We start from the raw sequence: 21,294 nt of genomic DNA on the forward strand, positions 1-21,294 counted from the left end.
ATTTTATTTTATTTTTTAGATTCCACATATAAGTGATACCATACAGTATTTGTCTTTCTCTCTCTGACTTATGTTCACTTAACATAGTAATACCCTCCAAGTCCATCCATATTGTTGCAAATGGCAAAATTTCATTTCTTTTTAAGGCTGTATAGTATTCCGGGGTGTGTGTGTGTGTGTTTGTGTGTATGTGTGTATTCAATACCTATGTGTGTGTATATATGTACATATATATGTATATATCACATCTTCTTTATCCATTCATCTGTTGATGGACACTTAGGTTGCTTCCATATCTTGGCAATTGTAAATAATGCCACTGTGAACATTGGGTGCATGTATCCTTTTGAATTAGTGTTTTTTTGGATCTGTACCCAGGAGTGGAATTACTGGACCATATGGTAGTTCTATTTTTAGTTTTCTGAGAAACCTCCTTACCGTTTTCCACAATAGCTGCACCAGTTTACATTTTCACCAACAGTGTACAAGGGTTCCCTTTTTTCCACATCCTCACCAACATTTGTTATTTGCGGTCGTTTTGATGGTAGCCTTTCTGACAGGTGTAAGTTTTGATAGCTCATTGTGGTTTTGATTTGCATTTCTCTGATGATTAACAATGATGAGCATCTTTTCATGTGCCTGTTGGCCATCTGTAGGTCGTCTTTGGAAAAATGTCTATTCAGGTCTTTTGTTTGTTTTTTTCATGTTGAGTTGTATGAGCTGTTTATATTTTGGATATTAACCCCTTAAGGGTCGTATTACTTGCAAATATTTTCTGCCATTCAGTTGGTTGTCTTTTTGTTTTGTTGATGGTTTCTTTTGCTGTGCAAAAGCCTCTAAGTTTAATTAGGTCCCAGGATAATTTTAAAATTTATTTAATTACACCACATTGACTGTTATTTCATGGTATTTAAAATATATATGTAAGCAAAATTTATATGTAAAAACATTTAAATATATAAATTCATTTATATAAAATTATGTTTATTAAAAATTATAGAAAATACATTATGTATAAGTTTATTATATAATCTTGATTACATTATGAAATTTTTAAATTGTATTTTTGTACGGTTAGACCTTGATAATAACATAGCATAACAGTAGCAAATTTTACTAGAACATAAGTTCAAGTGATTTGAGCTTAATACAACATTTAGCCTAAGTAACATTTAAACACACACATACATATACATAGGTAAATATATGAATTGAGTTGAATTTCATAACACAGGTATGTGGTACGGTAAAATCATCATTGGAACTGCCTTTTAATTACGTTTTTAAAATCTGAAAATACTAGCAGTTTTTTCCTATATGGAAAATATATAATATTCCCACTAGATAACTACCTTTAGATTTTTATTAGATTTTACTCATCTCCTTTGTTTTATCGTACATAAGATTTTAATAGTTCTTATCATGTTAGAATCCATTTTTAAAATGTTTCTAAATTTTAAAATTTTAATTGCAATAACTTTTTTCTGAGGGAGAAAGTAATGTCTTGTATTTCTTTTTCCAAATCCACAGATGCCTTTTGTGAGATAAACATGTTTGGAACAATAATGTTTTGATTGTTATTAAGTAATTTAAAGAAAAATCTGATTTCTTAATTAAAATTCTAAATAGGTGAATTTTCCAGTAGTCTCTCACAAATAAAGCCCATAAAATTAATATTCTGAGACATGAGTTTCAGAATTAATGTTGTGAGACTAAAGTCTCAGAAATTTTAGAAATTTTGATATATATACATATATTTAATGGAGACATCTAAAAAATCCTTTAAAATGTTTTTAGGAGTATGATGTAAACACCTAATTTAAGTATCACCGCCAGCAAAATATTAATATCACCTTTTACAACAAAATGCCTGCTATGTATAGGATACTGAAGGAACAGAATGTGGATAAAATGTGTCCTTCCTTAGAGACCCTTATTATCTAGAGGAATGAACAAATTCGTTTTAGACACTAAACTCCTTAGTAAGAACAAAGCATCAGGTCTGTCTTATTTGCCACAATATCTGCATAATTTAGCACAGTGCCTGATACATAGTAGGTGCTCAAGGTTTAAATGAGTAAAAAAAAAAAAAAAAAAAAATCCCTTAAAAAAAACTATACTTTTTTTTTTTTTTTTTTTTTTTTGCGGTATGTGGGCCTCTCACTGTTGTGGCCTCTCCCGTTGCGGAGCGCAGGCTCCGCACGCGCAGGGTCAGCGGCCATGGCTCAGGGGCCTAGCCGCTCCGCGGCATGTGGGATCTTCCCAGACCGGGGCACGAACCCGTGTCCCCTGCGTCGGCAGGTGGACTCTCAACCACTGTGCCACCAGAGAAGCCTGATACTTTTTAAGTTATCAAATAGTGATGTGTCATTCAGTAGTCATTTAAGATAATTCTAGTTTCCTAATTTAATTTTCCCTGCTCCCTACTATGAATGGATATTGGTTGGTGATAATATAATTTGGTTGATGTAAAACAATGAGTTCTTTGCAAACCTGTAGTTTTTCTATTATTCACTAGCTGGAAATCCTTTACACTTCTGGTTAAAAAAAAATTGTAAGCTTCAGATGGCATGGCCACTTAACATTTTTACATGTGATTTTTAGAATTGCCATCCACATTTTCATAGGATCCTGTTTTACATTTCTCTGGATAAATTTTAGAAATAGTCATTCTTTGTTAGAAAGTCAGATAGGGATAAAGATAAAAATACATTATTTGATTGATTATTTTATATTTAGAATTTTTAAAGGTAGGGGAAATCATAAAATAAAGTAATAAAGAAGAAAACAGAGAAAGGTTCTGTGATTCAAGGAAGGGGAAAATTTGATTATTTGTGAGCTCCACAAGAATAAACGTCAAATCTGTCTTTATTTACCAGACTAACAACTTTCAGTTCATCTCTGGCTTCACGAATTTTATTTGAAACAAATCCTTCTTAAGTTTTTTTTATTGATTCCATTGCCCTGCTCTGTATAAGTGTGGGATTTGTTAGGATATTTATCAAAACTGGCAGGGTGGTCTGCATGGTCAGAATATTCATATCTAATAATGGACATTGTATGAACTATCTGAGGATTCTTTTTTGACATTAGTCCTTACCCTGGCAGATAATTAAGAGCTTGGGGGTTGGATTTCTGATGAACCAGAATAATGTCTTTAAAAATTTTTTTTAATATAAAGAAACAAACAGTAGCATTCTCCTCATGAGTACACCTTTATATATTTTAATAGTAAGATGGACAAGTTAGGCCCTCCACTTCGAACTGGAAGACATGTGCAAGGGTTGCATGACAGTGATACAAAATCAGACAGTGCCATCAAAAGACATGAGTTATTACCCATTTACAAGTAAGTATTTGTAACTCAGTTTGATTAATCTTTTTCAGATATTTCCTTAAAGGCTTTATATAATGGAATACTGTAAATTTGTACATTCCTATACTTAAATTTTTTTTTATTTTAAACATTTTTAAGCCAAGAAGTACTAAATACTCTTCTAGGATTTATCACACTTTGATTTTTGATGAACATTTCTATTGTCCTAAATCTGTTTTTAGAGCTTTCATTTTATTCCATTAAATTTTAATTTTTAGGGGGTTGAAATAGGGGTCACCTTCAATAATTGTTATTTTTATGAAGCTCTTTTTTAGGAGTAACATTTTATAAAGAAGAATATGGGGAATATTACATATATATAACATTGTTAGATTATCTTTTAGTTAAGCAGATGATAAATTATTATAAAAAAGCTGGAAAAAAAAGAAGTCTTAGAAAACATTCAGTCCAGGATCCTGTCTTTTTGTTAGATGGTTACAAATTCCACATAAAACGGGGAAAAGGTTATGACACTGCCAAGCACACTCCCCTCTGTGTACTGGCCTAGCAGACTGAGTGAGGCAAGAGTGGCAGTGGCAGTCTTGGAGCTCTCCCGCACAGGCCTTCAAGGTTTACTAGTTTGGGCCCCCAAACCAAGTCTAGCCCTCTCTTCTTAAAATGATGAACTTAGGGTCTCATAAATTAAACTACTTATTAACATTGAAAAATATGTTGTTAAATAGAGTTTACTTAGTTAAATTTTAAACCAAGGCCCGCTACAACATTCTCTTAACACTAGATTATAATAAATTTAACTAGATATACAATAAAACAAAGATGGGAAAAGTCTGATGCCTTAGCAGCCGTCATGTGTTATTTTTAAGTAGTTAGTGATAAATCCTAGAAGGAAGAATTTGTGCCCTGAGCCTTTTTCTTTGTACTCCAGCTCTGTGTAGCCTCTGAAGCAGATCTCAAAGAAACAGTGATTAGCAGTGAGGTAGATTAAGTGCAGTTCCAAAATTAAACCTTTTTTATTATTGCTTGAACTACAGCAGGCAGACTATAGATACATAATATGGGTAGCACTTTTCAGACTCTGGCCAGGAAGAAAAATGTGTTGACCATGTTAGACTGGGGTAACATGTTTTAAGTACTGCTCAAAATGGTTCTAGTTCTCCAGTCTCTTAAGAATCGTTCTCAACGTTCCAATTCTACTTCATAGATGTTACTAAAAGTACACAATGGGCATTGAATAATGGCTGCTGTAGTTGATAACCTTATATTTTTCTCTAATTTTTAAAATTTTCTAATTATTTGAATAACTTGATAATGAAGCTGTGTGTGTATATTCATGGGTTTGTTTGCATTATCTATATATCTCATGTACATATTATATGAAGGTGATAGGATTTCTAACAAGACTTTATTCTAGAGCCCCCCCAAAAAAGAAATGTGTCCTTCCTGATTCTCTTATAACTCTTATTACTTGGAGGAATTGCCATCCTTTGGCAATGAATTTTCAGAGATTGAGTTCCTAAAAAGGCATGTGATAGTTCTACAACATCCCTAGAGAGGCTGTATAAAAGTAGAGTAGAATACACCTCATGGATGGACTTGCATATTGAATATAAGATTTGTAATAAGACCCACCTAAATTCAAGTTCAAACACTCTGGCCATGTAGTAGCTTTGCACTTTACTTAATCTCTCTGAATATGAGTTTCTTCAACTTTAAAATGGGAATAATATCTTCTGAGATTTTTGTGAAGATTAAAGAAGCAAAGTATGTATAGTACCTGGTATCATATTTGATATGTAATGGGCATTTGAAAAATAGTAGATGTTGTTATTTCCTGCATGTATTTTGGAGATAGCCCTTTAAAATTTTGGGAGACTCTCTCCAACTTTGCTGTATAAGTAGAAAAGGAAGAATTTCAGCCAGTTTGAGAACTTCCAATATAAAGGCATTTTTTAAAGTATCCTATTTGATCATATAACACAACATTGCTTATCTCTGAAATGAAAAGATTTGACTAAATTTCTAAAGAGTGGGAGGGAACTAACACTTTATTAAACATCTTACCCCTGGTTCTGCAACATACTGACTGTGTCTGTCACCTTGGGTAAATTACTCTTTGCCTCAATTGCCTCTTTTGTAAGATGGAATTATTAATCCTTCCTACTTCATAGGATTATTATGAAGATTAAATGAGTTTTATATGAAAGCAATTAGAAATGTAGCTATACCAAACGTAGTAAGCGCTGTTATATAAATGTTAATTTGTAGTAGCAATAGCCATAGTAGTAATAGTAGTATTACCACCATCAACTATGCTAAATGTTTATAAAAATTACAATTTATATATCTAACTTTCTGTAAGATAAGCGATGATGGTCATATTTTATAAATGGGGGAACTTGGACTCAGAGAGGTTGCCACTACCACAGAGTTGTTCAGAAGCAGTTGGAATTTGAATCCAGATTCATCTGAATTTCAAAGCCTATACTTTTACCATTATTACCTCATATAGTTTACAAGCTTTCTTTGATTCTGACAGTTTCAGAAAGGGAATTCAGTTATGATCCAACCACAACTGCTTCTTTACTGGTAACAGGTAGCCCAGGCTGTATAGTTGGTGAAATTAAATCTTCATATTAACCCACTTATTTTAGTTGCTCTTTCCAGCAACAGACTTTCGTAAATAGAATATTATCCTTTTAAAATGGTTAGCTGATTTTTTTAACCACATCTCATACGCTTTTAACATTATTATTTAACAGTTATTCATAGGCACTTAACGAAACACATCTCTATTTTGAGGAAGCTATAGATTTCAATTTTAAAAAATTTGAAACCTTTTAGAATGGTTAACTTATAAATTTCAACTAAAGAATATACACATATGTCAAATGATTTTATGTACCATCAAGATAATGTTAGTAAATGCAGAATGCTTTGGCTTATCCTTAGTATTAAGGATTTCATTTTGAAATAATCATTTGGATTTTAATCTTTTGAATTTACACCCCTCTACAGCTTCTAATTATTATTATTTTTTATTGGAGTATAATTGCTTTACAATGTTGTGTTAGTTTCTGCTGTACAATGAAGTGAATCAGCTATATGTATACCTATATCCCCTCCCTCTTGGACCTCCCTCCTACCACCCCCTCCAACCCCCCCATCTAGGTCATCACAGAGCACCGAGCTGAACTCCCTGTGCTATACAGCAGGTTCCCACTAGCTCTCTGTTTTACACATGGTAGTATATTTATGTCAAACCTAATCTCCCAATTCGTCCCACCCTCCCCTGCCCCCTGTGTCCACATGTCCATTCTCTACATCTGTGTCTCCATTCCTGCCCTACATATAAGTTCATCTGTACCATTTTTCTGGATTCCACATATATGCGTTAATGTACGGTATTTGTTTTCTCTTTCTGGCTTACTTCACTCTGTATGACAGACTCTAGGTCCATCCACATCCTACAAATGACCCAATTACATTCCTTTTTATGGCTGAGTAATATTCCATTGTATATATGTACCTGATTATTTTTCTAATCATGTAAATAAGCAATTCGAGAAAGAAATGCTTACTATTCAGTAGGGTTTTCATTATGCCATCTCCTTCTCTCTTCTAGAGCTAACATCAAACCTCGAAATTCCACACCACCTAGTTTGGCTAGAACTCCTGCCTCAAGTATGCTTGCAAGCAAAAGAAAAACATATACTGAGAGCTACATGGCCAGGTATGTTTAACTCTGATATTCTAATAACTAAAATAAAAATGAGTATATGCTGTTTTCCAAGGACCATATACAAAACTTTCTATCAGGCTATTTATAGAAAATCTAAGTTTTCCTTTGCTATATGATTTAATGTGGCTTTTATGTTATACACTAAAGAAATAGTTTGGGCATAAATAATGTTTTCTTATACCTTACAGTTATAATCTTTATGGTAAATACTCAAGGATGTTTGTTCATTTACACTGTATGCATTTGTTTTTTATGTCTTAATTTTAACTGCAACATGCTTATTTTTACCTCTAGAAATTGAATAATAGACCCTTTACGCCACTGCTATTATAATTTTCAGCAGCATTTTAATACATTTAAATTCCCCTGCTGAGATTGTGATTATCTATGTACTTCCCTTTCTAATCTGTCACAGTATTTGTACAGCTTCGACATTCACTCTGTTTTTAAGCATATAATGAAATCATTTTAGTTATAAATATTTATTTTTTATATGTATCCCAGTTTATTCCAGAAAGTTTTAAGGAAAGGTACAGAAGGCCATGATGTATAGTGAGATACAGCATTTTTTTTAAATGAAGGAAGAATAGGAAAAGGAAAGATGAGAATTAAAAGATACAGTGGAAGAAGGAACGGGGTTAGTCCACAAAATGTGTGTCATGAGACCCTGTAGGTGGACTAGCCCTGGGCCACAAAGTGGAGTTTGAACTTTGTTTTAGGAGCCAAAGTACAGGAGAGGATAGGAGTAGTTACATGATTCATGATGTCTAAAACAGAAAAATAAATCACTTTCTCTGTGAAAGTACAACTAGTTCTGAGGCTTCAAAAGTTCTCCTTTGATTTCTCATAAGGAGACACTGGATAACTTAATTGTTAACTTCTTAATTAACATCCCTACTGAATCCATACTAAATATGGCAGTGGATTTCATAGGGTGTTTTTTTTAAGATGCCCTCAATGCAGGCCTATAACATGACATCCTATGATTCACCAAAACCAGTTGTGACGTGGGTGTGTTATGTGTAACTGTATATATTGTCTGCTTTTGTTGTAAGTATGTAACATGTACATAGTCATTATTCAGATTTAATCCGGGGATAGATTTTCAAGTATCTAAGATGCTAGCTCTCCATCCTGGTTGCCCATTAAAAAGAAGCATCTGTGGAGCTTTCTGAAAATGAACATGTCAGGGTCCCTCCCTAAGATTTTGATTTCTTTAATTTGGAGAGTGGGATCTGGGCATCTGCCATTTGGGAAGTTTTAAGAGTGATGCCTGTGCATAAGATGAGGACCGCAGAGGAATTGCTGAATTGCTTTCTTTTCAGCTAGATTCTTTAATAAATGTTGTTTGTCTCACCTGAGGTTTTAATACATGTTAAATATCAAAGAAGTGAACTTACGTTTCTTAGAGTCCTGGAGTGTGGTTGTACTATGTTGTCGTATATGTGTGGAACCATGTGTTTTGGATCAATGCTGAGTATAAGATTAACGTTCTTATAAAATGGAAAACTTAATAAATACATATGCTTGAATAAAAGGATCATTTTATCTTTCCAAAGAGGTGGACAAAAGAAGTGTCAACAGGCAGGGGCAAAAATCACATTAAAAAATGTTTGGCTTATTCTTTTTTTTTTTACTTTTTAGAGCTTTATATGTGATAGGAAGGCCTGGGCCTTACTCACTTGACTTATACTCTACCCCCATCCCAGACAGAAATAATTACAACCATAACAGATAGAGAATTCTCAGAGATTTACTTTTCTGGCAGTGTGATAGACTACATTTCCAGGACAACCCCTCCCACCCAAAACACCTAGAAATGCTGGATAAAAAAGAAAAATTATCTTTCTGAATGTATAGCTTAGCTCTCAGAAAAGTAACGGGAACTTCTACAGAACAAAAATATAAAGGAAGCTAGAGGTCAAATTGTAAATTAACTGTGACACTGCAGCTACATTTGAGGTTTTCAGTGATCTTCACTATGTAGAGATTTGGGTTTTAAGGTCATTGTGGGAGAGAGGAGTTGACTTCTTGGACTTGTACAAAGTGGAGTGTTAAAACCAACTTTTCCTTACCCTTCCCGCCATGCCTCTTGCTCTAAGCCAAGACTCTTGAAAGATTCAGTAAGGAATCTTCTTAGACTCAGCCAGAGATACTTATGTGACAGTATATTACATTTGTCACTGGAATTGTTTACAGAAATATAGGATAATAGCAGGGCAGTGTCAGGTGTTTCTCTTTCATGGGAGCACTTGCAGCGGTCCTGGAGCTCGTCTTCCTTGGCTGTCTAGTTGACAGGTGTGAGAGAATAAGTTCTCATAGGTGGGTGTAGGGACAGTTTAATGAGAAATCCTTTGTCCCCAAAGGGAACCAGTATCTCATATAACAGTTTCGTAGGCATAGCTTCCAGGTTATCCTGAGGGAGATATCCAGTTTCAGTGGACTGCTTATAAGCACTGTTGCCTAGAAACACAGCTGGCATTTCACCTATGTTGGGTTTTCATTAAACAGAGCTAGGAAGTTATCCCAAGATCAAATATGTCCACAGAAAAGGAGAAAGAGTGTGTTAACCCTTCTCTCACAGTATTCAAAGGGTTATCTCTCAGTGAAAGGATGGACTAGGAAAAAAAAAATTTTTTTACCACCCAGGAATAAGAGACTCCAAGGAAACTTGTCTGTCTCAGCCATGGCTCAGAGGGATGTGAGAATTCCCACCAATAATTCATAACTATAGGCGCACCTTCCCATGAGTTTAAGGTTTGAAAGCACAACATCTGCATATTTTAAGAAATTCTTAACTGAAAAAATAACTTAGATACTCTTGGTTTAAGAGCTTCCTTGGAGCTTGTAAAAGCAAAAGCAAAAAGAATCATCTCTGGTGTGAAATGCTGTTAACCCAGGCCTCCTGATTCTCACAGGTAAACAAACATGAGCTTGCAATTCTGAATTACAGAACACACATGGAAATTTCAAACTGTACAAGGAAACAAGGAATCAGTCATGAAAGCAAAAAAATGAACACATGTGCCCATGACTTATGATACTGAAATCATCATAATTATGACTTATAAAATAAGTCAGTTTGAAGTATATAAGGAAATAAGACAGGGAATTGAAGTCATTAACAGTGATAATATACTATCAAAAAAAGATTAGAGCATCTTTACAAAAGAACCAAACAATATAAGGGGAAAAACCTCAAAAGATGGTGTTTAAATTGTAGATTACACTCAACTGAAGAAGAGAGGAGTGAGAGGAAAGATTCAAAGACATCTAGAGTGTAGTCCTAAGAGAGAAGGAAGGCGTGAGTGAGATTAAAAATCATAGGTGGTAAAATAAGGTCTAAGATTTGTTGAGTCAGAGGTCAAAAGAAACTAGGGTGAGTGAGAGGCAACATCTGAATAATTTATACCTGAAAATAATCCAGGATTAATGAAAAACATGAGTTCTCATAATCAAAGAACAACAATCCCAAGCAGGACAAATAAAATGAAAACAACATGTAGATACACTGTAATGAAGCTTGGGAAGACAGACCATGAGAAGGTCTTAAAAGGTCTTAAAAGGAGGAATTTTGCAAGGCGGACTGGTGAAGAAATCAGTAATTAAGTAAATCTAAACTAATAGTACATAAAATAATAAAGATAAAACAAATTAATGAAATAAAAAGATTATAATGGAGAGCATTAAGGAAATAAATTGGTGGTCAAATAGGAGCTTCCTCCCAGTTGGTGCTCAGCAACTGCTAGAGATCCTGATTAGACCAGTAGATCCGAATCTTGGCTTCTGTATCTTTGTTGGCAGGAGGTAGAGAGGGAGCTTCAGGATTCTGTGTGGTACTTCACCTTTAATTAATTCAAATTCTCATCAGCCTGCTGTCATCAGGTTGAATTTTGTCAGGGCCTTTGTTCTAATTTACTTTGTTATCACAACATGCTCCAAACTCTTTCATTCTTCATCCCCTCTACTGCAATCCTAATGGCTCTGACCAGTCTCTGCCACCCTGTACCATGTCCTCTTTGCTTTATTGTTTTCTAGCTGACATGCTATATATGGTATTTATGTTGTTTCTTGTCTTCTCCATAAAACTAAGCTCCCTAGGCACAGGGATTCTTATCTGTTTTGTTACTGCTCTTAACTCTAGGATCAAGAGGAGTACTTTATGTAAACTAGGCTCCCAGTAAATATTTTTAAATGAATAAGTGAATGAATAATGCATGATGAAGACTCACAAAACGAGAAGGTTGGTTGATTTAAAATGATAAATGAAACTTCTCAAGATGGATCAACAAAAAAGGAGAGATGGTACAAATAATATGCAGAATGAAAAGAGGAATGCAACCACAGATGCAACAGAGATTTAAAATTATAAGAACAACTTTTTGCCAGTAACTTGAAACAGATAAAATGCACAATTTCCTAGAAAAATATAACTTTTGAAAACTGATTTCAAATGAACTAGAAACTATAATCATTAAAGAAATTGGATCAGTAATTAAACTATGCTTACTTCCTCACTACACGAGTGCACGTACACACACATACGGTACACACACACACATACAAAATGGGCTCATGATAGTTTTATATAGTAAGTTCTACCAAACTTTTCCAGGGGAGTGAGGTGAAAAACAACGTTCTTCAACTTCTTTTCAAAGGTTAGTGAAACCTTTATATCCAGACTAATGAGAATGCAAAATTATGATCAGGCTTACTTATAAACTTGAAAATACATATAAAAATCTCCAAGAAATTTATCAAACCCAAGCCACAGACGTGAAATTCATGACACTGTAGATTCATCACAGAAAATGATTGATTTAACATTAGAAAGTCTATTAATATAATTTTTCACATCAACAGATGGAAGGATTAAAAAATATTCGTCAAATAATAATATATGATTTACCACCTACTTTTGATTTAAAAAAAAAAAGCTCTTAGAAAATTGGGAATAGAAGGGAATGTCATTAAATTGACAAGAACGCTAGATTTACTAGAACCCTACGTCACTCTTCATATTTAGTGGTGGCACGTAAGAAGCATTTTCTGTAAAAGCAGAAATAACACAAGAATGTCGGCTATAATTTCTATTTTAATCTAGCTAGTGTAGTAAAAAAAAATTAAAATTACAAGACATGGAAATAAGGACACAAAACTGTTATATTTATATATATATATTATGATTATATATAGAATACCCAAAAAAAGACTAATGAATAAATAATAATGAAGTATTTTAACAAATTTGCTGGTTTTGTTATCATTATATTGAAAGTTATTGCAGTCTGTTTATCAGCAACAAACAGAAAATGCAGTCTTCAGAAATACACACATACACACACACACACACACACACACACTCAAGGTATTTAGGAATCAATTTAAAAACCAAGCAAGAAGTTTAATTTTGATGGAGAAAATTACAAAACTTCAGAGATGTTAAAACCTAAGTAGAAATATACCTTCTTTATAAAATAGAAAATTCAATATTATAAAGCTATCTGTTCTCTCCTAAATCAGTGTATAAATTCTGTGCCATTTTCAAACAAAGTTTATGAATCCTGACAAGTTCTTTTCATATGAAAGAACAAAAGCCTAACATTAGCCAAGACAAGTTAAAGAATAATGCATGAATGATTTATGAAGCTATAGTAATTAGTGTGATACTGATTCAAGGGTAGACAAACAGAACAATGGATCATGATGGAGTGGTTAGAAAAAGACCCCATGGATTTTGTTTAATCTGAACTAGAAGAATATTAACAATGAGATTAAGCGAGCTTTTAGTTACACTTAATATTATGTTCTGTTTCCCAAGGCTTACAGATTGAAAACTACTGACATGAACTTTGTGTTTCTACTTTCTTTCTGTACCTCTCCAGGCCAGATGGAGACTATGTCTCTTCACTTAATGGTGGAAACATTAAAGGCATTGAAGGAAACTCAGTGGGACACTTACCAAAATTCTGCCATGAGTGTGGGACTAAATACCCTGTAGAATGGGCAAAGTTCTGCTGCGAATGTGGCATTCGAAGAATGATTCTGTGAAGAGAATCCAAAAAGAGAAAGAGCTAAGTCCAGAATTTTATGACTGTTGATGCTTGGACATCTAGAGCACTTCCTCTAGTGATCTTGTGCTAAAATCATTCATAATACTTTTTTCAACAGTTTTTGGAGCATAATCCTTTGGCTGTGTAATGTGTGTGTGTATGTATGTGTGTGTACATATACTGTATATAATAAATACCTGACAACCTAAACTGTGCCATACAAGGAGATATTCACTTATCAGTCAGAAAATAATTTCAAGTGGAATCATTAACTTAGGTATTACTTTTCTGTTGTTGTTAAAGCACATTAAACATACCTCCACAAACTCAAACACTAGTGCTTAGCCCTTTAAGCTTTAGGATGATCATTACTTTGAGCAAAAAATCAGAATAAACATTTTTATTATTGGTGCCTATTTTCAGATAGTATCATTTAGGCTGGGATGCTTGGAATTTTGGAACTGAAGAGAATATTTTTAGTTACACTTAGTTATGTGAGGTCATTTTTCTGTAGAGCTCTTTCATAATTAATTTTATAAGTATTTTTTAGAAAGAGAGGGGAAAAAAACCCCTATGGTCTCTGTTGCCCTTTACTCGGTGTATTATTGATTATATAATTTAGAGGTCTTTACTCAATTCTTTAAAATGTAATTATGCAATTTTTTTTCAGAGATACAGGCTGAAAATACAGATGTATCTTATTCTAGTTATAGCTGAATGAGTTTTTAACTCAGTGTGTATTAGTTGAACATATATTCTTTCTACTGCTAATTGTCTTCAAATTTCACTTTTTTTCCTTTCTTTTCCATAAACTCATGTCTGAACAGTAATTTTAATTTACTACTTCATTTTTGCAAAGTTTGCATATTATTTAATAGAAGATGCAAAAAATTCCTTGCAAAATCTTGCATTTATATCTATGTACTCGATTTAGAAGAAATATTAATGGATTTTAAAACAAACCATCTCAGCTAATAGACAGTAACTTCAATAATTAATCATTAGTGCAGGGCATGCAGGTTTAAAAGAATTTGCATTTTAGTCACTTGAAGTATAGTTATATGTAGTTATGGGTAGGTTAAGAGAACATCTAATTTTTCCTACTCATATTTCCTTTCTAGTGTTTAGCACTGAATCACCATTCACATCACAATAAAAAGCCCCTGAAAATGCATTGCTTTAATGGATAGCTGATTTATTATGTAATTAAACATTCACAAAAATGTAATTATACTTCCTCTTTAACTTTGACTAAAATACCGCTTTTAATCATTGTCACTTTCAGTGTAACATAGTATTTAGTAGTAGACATCTTTGATTGCTTGTGCAGCCATATTCAGTAATTCAGTAGTAGTTTCTGTCGAATCAAACCTAACAGAGCCTTGATCTTATAAAGGTACAAGCAGATCTATTATAGGTAGTTTCTAGCTTCTTATTTATGATTCTGATCAGTTGTAAGGATCAGTGTAGAATTTTGTGGCTTATAACTTTCTCTGAAATTTATTTATACATATACTTTATAGTTTTATTCATTGTTTTTTTTGTTTTGGGGTTTTTTTTGTTGTCTTTTCCATTTGGGCAGGGGATAACTTAGTAGTAATGGGAATTATTTACCTTATAGTTTCTTTCCTTTCTATTAATTTTTTTCTGGTTGCCTTTATTCAATCATATTGGTCAAAAGGAAGGGCCAAAAGTCAAAAAAAAATGTATTACAGCTTATTCCATCAACTAGAATAAGCTGTAATAAATTTAGGAAAATAATGTACATATTAGGATTCCATTTCAATAGTTTGTTCTTCTGTTCTAATTATTATAAATCATTTGAAGAAGAACTTCAAACCCTTGTCTTGATCTAGAATTGAGCACTGTCTTCTTTCAAATATATTTTTAAAGATCACATTTTTTGTCTGCCCAAGGAAGGGATAGGTGAATGAGCTTAAAGTGGCACATGTTTGTTTCTCACTGAATTTTACTGTGGCAAGTAAATGTTATAATGTACTACATGGAAATGGGTTGGTAAGAAATCATCTAATTCCAGAACCCAGAGATTATTATAAACAGTTAGTAGGTGAAATATATTTATGAATTATGAAACGATGCAATGTATTTAAATGCATTTTTATATTACTTGCATATATTATTCTCATGTTGATTTGTTGTGCAATAGTTCAGTTTTTAAGAAATTTTCCTTGATCTATGCATCATTTATTTTATTTTTATTTATTTTCACAAGTATTTTCCATTGTGGTAGAATAAAAAGATGACTGTAAGCATAAATTAAAAATGTAAAAATTGCTTATGTACTATTCTGAAAGTTATTAGCTTGGAAAAGTAAGATTATTATGGCTGCTGTTGTCTCCTGTTCACTGTTTTTTAATTACAAATAATGTCCTCATTTTTGAACCTATTCAATAAAGACATGAAGCAAAAAAATGCTAATTGGTTTTCACTGATGTCTTATCTTTTATCCAGAAACAGGTAGAAAGATAGGAATGTACTGAAATATAAAGAAAATATTCGAAGTCAGAATATAGACTTTTTAATGAAAAAAGAGTTTTCTTTGGCAGTTTTTTTGTGCTGTCAGCTTTTAAAGGAATTATTACTATTTTGTTGAATTGAAATGTTTTATAAATTTAAAGCACTATAAATATGTTTCTTCACAAGATTTTTAAGGCATAGAATCATTCTCTTCATAGCCAATAAAATTTAGCAGTTGAAAACATTAGGGAAATCAAGGTTGTTAGGAAACATGGATATTTCTAATTAGGTAATATACAGTTCAATGGCAGAAAGTATTTGTGATGAATACTTAGTGATTTAGATCATCATATTTAAAATTTTAAACAGGAGCTGTGTCTAGTGAAAATATGATCAGGTTAGACATGTTTAATTTGCGCTCAATTTTTCTTAGGCTAGAGGTGGACACTTTCTACCATGAGTAGAAGCTCAGGGAATGAAAAAATAGTAGAATACGTACATAGCTACAGAAAGTCGGCAGAACTCTTATGTCTTTATTAGCATTGCAGATATATGTATTTTTATATGCTAAGTATATTTTCAGTTTTTTAATGGTAAGTGTATTTTTAGTACTAAGATAGGTTAATTTTTCCAACTGACTATGTTATTGCATAGAGCAGTGGAGAATCATTGAAACAAAGTTTATGGTAGCCACACTCATCTTTATTTTCATTTAGAAAATTTTTAGTTAAATATTATTGTCATGATATTCATTATTTCTATACAATTTTGCTTTTATATGTGAATTGCTTTTTTGCCACTAGAGGGTGCTTTTGGATAATTTTTTTTTTATTATTAGTTTCTGCTTTATAACAAAGTGAATCAGTCATACATATACATCTGTTCCCACATCCCTTCCCTCTTGCGTCTCCCTCCCTCCCACCCTCCCTATCCCACCCCTCCAGGCGGTCACAAAGCACCGAGCTGGATAATTTATATTGCCAGCCTCCAGTTATTACTTGAAGGCCCTTCAGCAATAAGTATGATTTTTTTTTGATAACGTGAAATTACACAGATTTATAAGATGTAGTTTTTTGCTGTTTATTTTGTCATGATTTTAATAACCCATATGTTTTTTGTTTGTTTTTAAGAAACCTAGTGTAGCTCATTTTGGGTACCAGCCTGGCAGTTTTTGATAGAAATATTTCATATTAACACCTCACATAATTTTGTTAGCAAAATTATGCATCTCAAACATATTACTTATGCACATCACCAAATAATTCTTGTACTATTACTTTAACATTTCATCTTAATTGTATAACAGTTACAATCTCCTTTTAAGATGGGGATTTTGTTTTCCATCAATCAGCTAGTCTTAACATTATATCTAACATACTCAAGTGACATCGATTTAGATAGCTAAATAAGTGGTTAGACCAACTAATGTAAGATGCACAAAGCTAAAACTTTCCAAACAGTTAAAAAAATGCTTTACATGTTCTTAAATCTATGAAATGCTAGGAATCAAGAGATATAAGTAAAATGTGATTTAGTCCCTGCCTTGAAGTTGATAATTTATTTGGAAAAGCTGTTATATAAACAGACAATTACAACTTAGGACAAAACGAAGGATTTTTTAAAATTGAAGTACAGTTGATTTGCAATGTTGTGAAAGGATTCATCTTAATGGAACTTTTCCTTATAAAAGTACCAACAAAATGCTTTATTAAGTGTTGAAGCTTCTTATCACAAGTCATACAGTTGACCATTTCCTATTTTCTTTTTTTTCCTTCCTTGTTCCAATGCTTAGGAGAAAACTTGGTAGAATATAAGTGAGAGCTGCACCACCTTTTAGTGAGGAAAAGGCAAGTGGCAGTGGAGAAGGATATGTGTGTGATGGGGTTTGTCAGAGCTGTAAAATGTGAACTACGTGGACTGTCCTGAGGACTGAGGAAAATCAGTACTGAGTAAAAGTTACTGAAAATTCCAGCTGTTCAATCTTATCTCACATAACTCTTCACTTTAACTTTCACTTTCCTTTTTTTTCCCCTGTCCTTTTTTTTTTTTTTTTTTTTCCTCTCTTTGCTCCATTTCTATGCCTATTTTGAATCTGCAACAATAAGGCCGGGGAGAGGAGGCTGCCAGTATTGGTGAGTAGATTATACTTGACAATGAAATGCTGATTTTCACTCATCAAATCAGTGACCTTAAATTATAATAAAACTGAAAACCGTCTGGGGCATTAAGATAAATGTCCTTATCTACTGATGACGGAGATATAAATTGATAATACTTTTTGAAGAAGTTGACTAAATTTACTTTAAAAGCCTTTAAAATACACATGCCTCATAACCCAGTAATTTTATTTCTAAGATGTATTTCTTCTTGAAGGAGTAATCTAAAGAAAAATATTTATGCAGAATACATTTAATAGTACTATTTGTAGCGATAAAAATTAATTTAGTAAGTTAATAAAGCACTTTCAAATAATTTTTAATGGCATGATGAGGTTATGTTTTATTAGGACAAATAGCCTAAAATAGGGAATGTGTGTAAAATATGATTCCAGCTATATAAAAGATTGCACAAATAAAAAGGCTTGAAATATATTCCTCATCATATTTTCCTTGTTTCTACTAAGTATTTGTGATGTTACATATTCTTTATATTTTTTGTATTGTCAATTTTTTTTTTTTTTTTTTTTTGCGGTATGCGGGCCTCTCACTGTTGTGGCCTCTCCCGTTGTGGAGCACAGGCTCTGGACGCGCAGGCTCAGCAGCCATGACTCACAGGCCTAGCCGCTCCACGGCATGTGGGATCCTCCTGGACCAGGGTACAAACCCGTGTCCACTGCATCGGCAGGCGGACTCTCAACCACTGTGCCACCAGGGAAGCCCATGTATTGTCAATTTTTAAATGAATATATAATACGTTTTTAATCTTTAGAAATGAGGGTTATGTTTTTCAGAATCACTTGTATGTGATAATCGTTTATTTAAAATCACTACCTCATCTTCATTTGTTTTCTGACATTCACAAATGTAGTTGATAGCCCTTGTAATATAGTTAAGCTAGTTTGTTTCTGATACCTCTGTTGCTGTGGTTTCTGTCAACTCTATATAATTTTAGTAAGATAATTTTTCTTGAATTTTAGTCATATTATATTCTTGTATAACCCTCCCTCCCTTAACTGTTTATCATCTGTGATTTGAAGAGTCCAAGGAATACAAGTGAATTTTTAATTTATAGAGCATAAAGTAAAAAACCTGGTCTAAATATTTTAGAGGTTTTTTGGTGTTTTTTATTTTGTTTTTTGCCATTCCGTTGTTGAGCTGTGGGGGCAAAAAATATATGTGTGTGTGTGTGTGTGTGTGTGTATCTGTGTATGTGTGTGTGTATGTGTGTATATGTATATGTGTGGGTATGTGTGTATATGTGTGTCTGTGTATGTGTGTGCATTTGAAACATTCACATCTATTTTCACATACTATAAAACTTTAAAGATTTTTTAAAAGTTATCTTACTTTCTTCTCCTTGTTATTTTAATCAAGAAGAATACTTTAAGAACCAGAAAGTTTTAAAAATAGATTTCCATTTTTACTAATCTTCCCAAACTTAAGAGTCCTTATAGGGAAAACTCATATGTACCTCACAAGAAACATCAGAAATTCTTTATTTTGAACACTAGTTCTTCAAGGGTGATTCTCTTTGGAAACATACTATTCTAACTGTTAATTTGAAAATTTAAAACAATAGGTTTGTTTTTCAATTTATTCCTTACTATAGACAAAATCAAAACACCATTTGAATGAGTAGCACGTCTGCTAGATCAGCTCTGTATCCTTGGTAAGGCACTGTATTCTCATGGTCTTTGCTTTTGATAAACAGTGTTATGATTCTCCCTCAAGTATCTCTAGAAAGATTGTTTCTCACTGATGCCATTACCAGAAAGCTGATATGAGGAGGAGGGGCACTTATCACTCACTGCCTTAGATACTTTACTATAATTTAAGTAGAAAACTTTGAACAATATTAGAAGATAAACACTGCTCAAAACATAGCTAGTAGTGAAAAATTATCTTGATCTAATTTTAAACCTAAATTTTCTTACTATCTATAATGGGCATTTGTCCTGTTTATGGACAGCATCTTTTGAAAATCCTGTGTTCGGTGAGTTTTCTGTATTGAATCCCGCTGCCTTGAAATCATAGCCAGAGTTTAGTTTTCCATGCTTTCTTGTGGGTAAGGAGTAGTCATGTGACTTGGGAACTACCGACCAGACTCAGATTCTGAAACAAGTAATGCGGGAAAGCAGATGCTGTATAACATCTTTTTCTATTGAGGATGGTGGGGAGACACTGAGCTTTGAAGGGAACTGTGGCAGAGTCAAGAAATGGCACCCTTATTGCAAGATGTGACTTGTCACTCTTTAACTCTGAACCAGTGACTATGCCAAGGGGAAAAGCAGGAAGAACACACTGATTCATCTGAAGAAGTCAAATGACATCAAATGGATTAAAGGGAATGGGTTATTAAAATATCAGTGCTAAATGATGCTTTTTCAAAGGCAATTGGGAATCTTTCTTTTTACATTTGTATACACAATATCTGTGACAACAGCCCTAGAATGTGAGTCTAGAGCTTCAGATCTAAGTCCAAATGCTAAATGATTTAAAGTTGTTTTAATTTTAACTTGAAAACTTAAAGTCACATGTCCCCATGGTAGCACTTTAGCTGACTGTCCCCCACTGGAGTAGTGTTTCATTATGATTTGGGCATTGTTTCTGGCTGAACAACTGCCAGAGTTGATTAGCGGGCTCTTCCAGAGATTCTGTGAGTTACCCAATAGCTTTTAATAAATTCCTTTTTGCTTAAACTAAGTAGACTGGCATCTGTTATTTGAACTGAAAAAGCTTTCAAAGGTAGAATTTAGTATGACCTTGTGCTTCCCTTTTGAAAACTGCTTAAAACCATATTCTACAGCAGGACTCTTCAATGTACTGAGTTAAGACAACTTTCCTCACCCCAAGCATGCTGTTAGATAATCACAAACTGAATTTTAAGAAATGTATTTAAGTTAATGTAATTATATCCATCTGGCAGGGCTAATTTTAGGATTATCAATAATGTGTATAAAATCTTTGCCACAAAGTCTGACACTTAACAGGTTCTCAATAAATGATATAAATTACTTATATAATTTTGGATATATGTACATGTTCCTCAAATAATTACTTAATTCCTATTATGTGCCAGGCACTATTCTAGGGGCAGTGAACAAAACAGTCAAAAGTCCCTGACCTTTTGAAGTTTACATTCTAGTGGAGGAAGATTGAAAATAAAGAAGCTAAATCAATAAATATATGTTGTATTAGAATGTGATGAGTGCTACGGAGAAAAATGAAGCGGGGAAGAGATGGTTAGAATGAGATAGGAGGGAGAGTGGACATGAGTTGCAGTTTTAAGTAGGGTGTTGAAGGATGATGACAGTAGGTGACATTTGAGCGCACAACTTCTAGAGGGATGAGCCCTTACTGTTTGTCCTTTTTGTTTACTGTGTTGAATTGTTTGTTGCATCATTCCCCCTAATGTTAAGTGCTTTCTGTTAAGAGTATTTAATATCTTGAAGCATGCAGGTGGACAAGAGAGAAAAGAGTATTTCATGTGGAAGATAAAAAAGAACAAAGCCTCTGAGGTAGGACCCC

At 33.3% G+C, this 21,294-nt stretch overlaps 1 protein-coding gene across 2 annotated transcripts in view; it reads left to right on the top strand.

Moving 5' to 3' along the window:
* The window catches only part of ZC2HC1A (zinc finger C2HC-type containing 1A), a 59,255-nt gene extending 43,706 nt beyond the window's left edge, over positions 1 to 15,549 (top strand). For both annotated transcript variants that reach the window (XM_081214259.1, XM_081214260.1), the window contains exons 8-9: positions 6,960 to 7,067; positions 12,962 to 15,549. In XM_081214259.1, the coding sequence (XP_081070385.1) occupies positions 6,960 to 7,067; positions 12,962 to 13,127 (274 nt within the window). In that variant the 3' untranslated portion in view covers positions 13,128 to 15,549. The remainder of the gene's footprint in view (positions 1 to 6,959; positions 7,068 to 12,961) is intronic.
* The last annotated feature ends 5,745 nt before the right edge of the window (positions 15,550 to 21,294 follow it).

Source organism: Mesoplodon bidens, assembly GCF_964165515.1.
Source record: "Mesoplodon bidens genome assembly, chromosome: 16".
Taxonomy (NCBI): Eukaryota; Metazoa; Chordata; class Mammalia; order Artiodactyla; family Ziphiidae; genus Mesoplodon; species Mesoplodon bidens.